Source organism: Cebus imitator, unplaced genomic scaffold (assembly GCF_001604975.1).
Source record: "Cebus imitator isolate Cc_AM_T3 unplaced genomic scaffold, Cebus_imitator-1.0 Scaffold129, whole genome shotgun sequence".
In the NCBI taxonomy this organism is placed as follows: domain Eukaryota; kingdom Metazoa; phylum Chordata; class Mammalia; order Primates; family Cebidae; genus Cebus; species Cebus imitator.
In genome coordinates, this window is record NW_016107444.1 from 1,822,476 (window position 1) to 1,826,724 (window position 4,249).

The following is a 4,249-nucleotide window of genomic DNA, read 5'->3' on the forward strand; positions in this document are numbered from 1 at the left end:
TTTTTTTTGAGATGGACTCTTACTCTGTTGCCCAGGCTGGAGTACAGTGGCACAATCTTGGCTCACTGTAACTTCTGCCTCCTGGGTTCAAGCAATTCTCCTACCTCTCAGCCTCCCTAGTAGCCGGGATTACAGGCATGTGCCACCATGCCCAGCTAATTTTTGTATTTTTAGTAGAGACGGAGTTTCACTATGTTGATTCGGCTGGTCTCGAACTCCTGACCTCAGGTAATCGCCTGCTCCAGCCTCCCAAAGGGCTGGGATTACAGGCGTGAGCCACTGCCCTTGGCCCAGTTCTGGTTAATTTTCAATCTTGTAATCATATCGAACTTTCTGATGATTTGCCATGAAAATCTTGCTAGAGTATTTTTGGCTATTTAGAGAAATGGGGTGGATACAAAGTTTGGGAAATACCATGGTCATGTTACAAAGGGAATGCGTATAGGTCTTGTTCTTTTGACAAGAGACATGCTTTTCAGGCAGCTGGATGGAAAAATATGGTTATTTCCTTCAGTGCTCTTGCAGTCTTGATTTATTAAAGTTTTCATCATTGCTTCATTGGGTATGTATAGTTCTACATTGCCCGCGCTTGGCTTATTCTTCCCTTGCTTTTGTAATATAGGACTATATTTTTTGTCTTGGAAAAAATTGTTAGGTTCTAGCCATCAAACCTTTGGTGCTTTCTCCTCTTGTTCTAGAATGGAGAATGGTGTGTTGGGAAACGCCTTGGAAGGTGTGCATGTGGAAGAGGAAGAAGGAGAAAAAACAGAAGATGAATCTCTGGTAGAAAATAATGATAACATAGATGGTATGTGGAGTTGCATGTGACATTCAAGAGATGTGACACTGTATATTTCTTGTATACAAGTGGTGGAAACAGGGCTCTACCTGTCCTGGATGGTCTCTCCTAAGATGCTTGGGGTGATGCCTGCATCTGGTAGAGATTGCAGTAGGGGTAGCTGATTACTGAAACTCACAGCAGGGTTTTTTAAGAGAATAACTTAACTTCTTAAGTGAATCTGGTCATTTCAATTAGGGGTTTTTAAACCAAAAAGATAAAAAGCAAAATTAAATTGGTGTTTTAAATACTATTACAACCTTAAATATTTTTGCGATGCAGATTTTTTAAACAGCGTGTGCAGTTCAGTTATTTTAATAGCGGTACTTTTAGAGCCCTTTTACATTTTTATGTCTATGAAATTTATATAATTTCTAAGCTGAATTTGGCTACTAGAGTTTTACATACCAGATGGGGGAAAATGAAAAGCTTGGCATCTCGTACCTAACTGGTAATCGGAATGCTCAAGTAAAACAAGATCTAGTTTAACAAGCTTGGGTTTCTTTTGCAGTAAGTCGCTCTGCTAGCTGGGACGCTCCCTTTCCTTTTCTCTAGGGGGCAGATAATTTTTAGGCCATCTGCTAAAACTTTGTAGGCTTTTTGAGGGTTTAAAGGGAATGTATTTTTAGTTTCCATTTATGCCTTTATCATTAAACTCGAAGACATGTTTATGCTTCATGTTCTTTAACCATGTAGAGGAAGCAAGGGAAGAGTTGAGAGAACAGGTTTATGACGCCATGGGAGAAAAAGAAGAAGCCAAAAAAGCAGAAGACAAGTCTTTGGCAAAGCCTGAAACTGATAAAGAACAGGAGAGTGAAATGGAGAAGGGTGGAAGAGAAGATATGGAGATAAGTGAATCTGCAGAGGAGCCACAGGAAAAAGTTGACTTGACTCTAGATCGGTTAACTGAAACCTCTGAAGAGGCAAAAGGAGGAGCAGCACCAGAAGGACCGAATGATGCTGAGGTCCCTTCTGGGAAGCCAGAACAGGAAGTACCAGATGCTGAGGAAGAACAATCAGTTTCTGGAACTGATGTCCAAGAAGAGTACAGAGAAAAAGGAGGTCAGGAGAAGCAGGGAGAGGTAATTGTAAGTGTAGAGGAGAAGCCAAAAGAAGGTTCAGAAGAGCAGCCTATGGTGACTCTAGAAAAGCAGGGCGCTGCAGTGGAGGTAGAAGCAGAGCCTTTAGACCCGACAGTCAAGCCAGTGGATGTGGGTGGGGACAAGCCAGAGGAGAAGGTAGTTACCTCTGAAAATGATGCAGGAAAGGCAGTTCTTGAGCAGCTGGTAGATCAAGAAGTGCCATCTGCTGAAGAGTCGCCAGAGGTGACAACAGAGGCTGCAGAGGCCTCAGTTGTAGAGGTTGGATCAGAAGTCTCTGAAAAGTCTGGGCAGGAGGCTACAGTTGTCCCTAAAGATGGTGCAGTCAATGGACCGTCAGCTGTAGGAGATCAGACTTCTGTCGAACCACAGACTTCTATAGAAAGACTGACAGAAACAAAAGATGGCTCAGGACTAGAGGAGAAGGTCAGGGCAAAGCTGTTTCCTAGTCAGGAGGAGACTAAGCTGTCTGTAGAAGAGTCTGAGGCAGCTGGAAATGGGGTTGATACCAAGGTAGCCCAGGGAGCTACTGAGAAATCACCTGAAGACAAAGTTCAGATAGCTGCTAATGAAGAGACACAAGAGAGAGAAGAACAGATGAAAGAGGGTGAAGGTAACCGGGATATGCAAGAGCTGCAGTGGGTGGAGTACATTCTGGATTTGACTCACTAATTATGGGTAAAAGTCAGCCTTCCATTCAGGATTTTCCGTCTGCCTTTGGATTAGGAAAGGGCTAAATGAAAAAGGGGGTAGTTTAAGAAGGTTGTGACAGTCAAGTAAGTTAAATCAAAAGCAGCAAGTCTTTAGCTGGCTTATAAACTAACACTTTTACTAACTGCAAAATAGGTCTTCTGTGATTTCTGAGACTTGGCTAGCTATTAGTAACTTGCGGCAGCATACTAGCCAATAAAGTGGGATGGAAAAGGTAGATGAGGGGAGGGGTGGGCTAGGCTGGCAGAGAATGCTGAATGGATGTTCACTTGCATGCCTCTGGATTTTTAAATTTATTGTTCACATAACTCCTTTTCTGTGCATTAGGAAGCAGGAACAGAGCAGTAGAATCCACTGAATTGGTACACTGAAGCAGGCATGCCATTTTAATGAAGGGCAGTTAACCTTGAGTGTTGTATCACCAGAGTTAAAGAATTCTGTTGCCCTTCTCTACCTTTAAGTCTTCAGGAAGTGTTTAGAGGTTTATTCACATTAGTTAAAACAGGCCCTCCACCTTCCTCAAGGCAACAAAAAACATAACCATTAGCTTTCTTGCTGCTTTTCTTCCTCATTTCATGCTTGCTTTGGCTGCTAAACTCAATTTTGTGTTACTTAGAATGTTATAAACCGTGGATGGTTTCTATAGTACTATTGGTCTAATTGTGATTAAATTTCATCAAGATGTATAAGCCTCTATTCCATAATTGGCATGTCTGACTTGTGCTATCATTTGAGGATTCTACTGTATATAAGGTTCATCTAACATTGGCATTAATAACCACAGGTATATTCCAACTAATTTGTTACTTTTTGTAATTGCCAGACTATTTCAAGAATTCTCTTAAGTTTTAGATTTTAGAGACCCATCTTCAATACTTGGAGCTCATTCTGGTAAACTTCCTTCTACCTATGTGCACGTCCCTGTACTCCAGCTAGCACAGGCTCAGTAACTGGAAGTGAATTGGCTAAAATGGTAGCACCATTATGTTTGTCATTGAGCTTTACGAGTTCTTTATAGAAAAAACAAAATTCCTATGTGTCAATCTTAATGATTATAAGCAAGGATGCTAAAAAGCTCTGCTAACTGGCTCTCTTAAAGACCTTGAATGTCATAGTCCCCTACAGTTTGTTCAAAAAGTAGTTGGATCATAATTAACATTGTTAGAGTTCTCTCACATAAATTACATCTGATTCTAAAACAATACCATGTGGTAGGTAGTGTTGCTCAAGTTACAATGATGAGGTTGAGGTTTAAAGGTTACATGATTTGTTTACGGTCATAGTACTGAATCTGAACCTAGATCTGCCTTGAATATTTTATTCTTCCCAAGTTGCTTCACATTGGAGAAGGCAGTATTCATCCCTTCCCTACACCCACTTCGAAATTTTGTCATGGGCTAGCGTGGTGGCTCACAGCTGTAGTCCCAGCACTTTTGGAGGCCGAGGTGGGCGGAACACAAAGTCAGGAGTTCGAGGCCAGTATGGTGAAACCCCATCTCTACTAAAAATACAAAAGAAAATTAGCTGGGTATGGTGGCAGGCACCTGTAGCCCCAGCTACTTGGGAGGCTGAGGCAGGAGAATTGCTTGAACCCAGGAGG

At 41.8% G+C, this 4,249-nt stretch overlaps 1 protein-coding gene across 5 annotated transcripts in view; it reads left to right on the plus strand.

The window, feature by feature from the left end:
* Positions 1-4,249, plus strand: part of LOC108312759 (nuclear autoantigenic sperm protein) — a 53,130-nt gene that overhangs the window by 40,571 nt on the left and 8,310 nt on the right. For 4 of the 5 annotated variants that reach the window (XM_017540843.2, XM_017540841.2, XM_017540842.2 and 1 more), the window contains 2 exons: positions 699-808; positions 1,535-2,551. In XM_017540843.2, coding sequence (XP_017396332.1) covers positions 699-808; positions 1,535-2,551 — 1,127 coding nt within the window. The remainder of the gene's footprint in view (positions 1-698; positions 809-1,534; positions 2,552-4,249) is intronic. The other variant, XM_017540845.2, reaches the window with a different exon arrangement.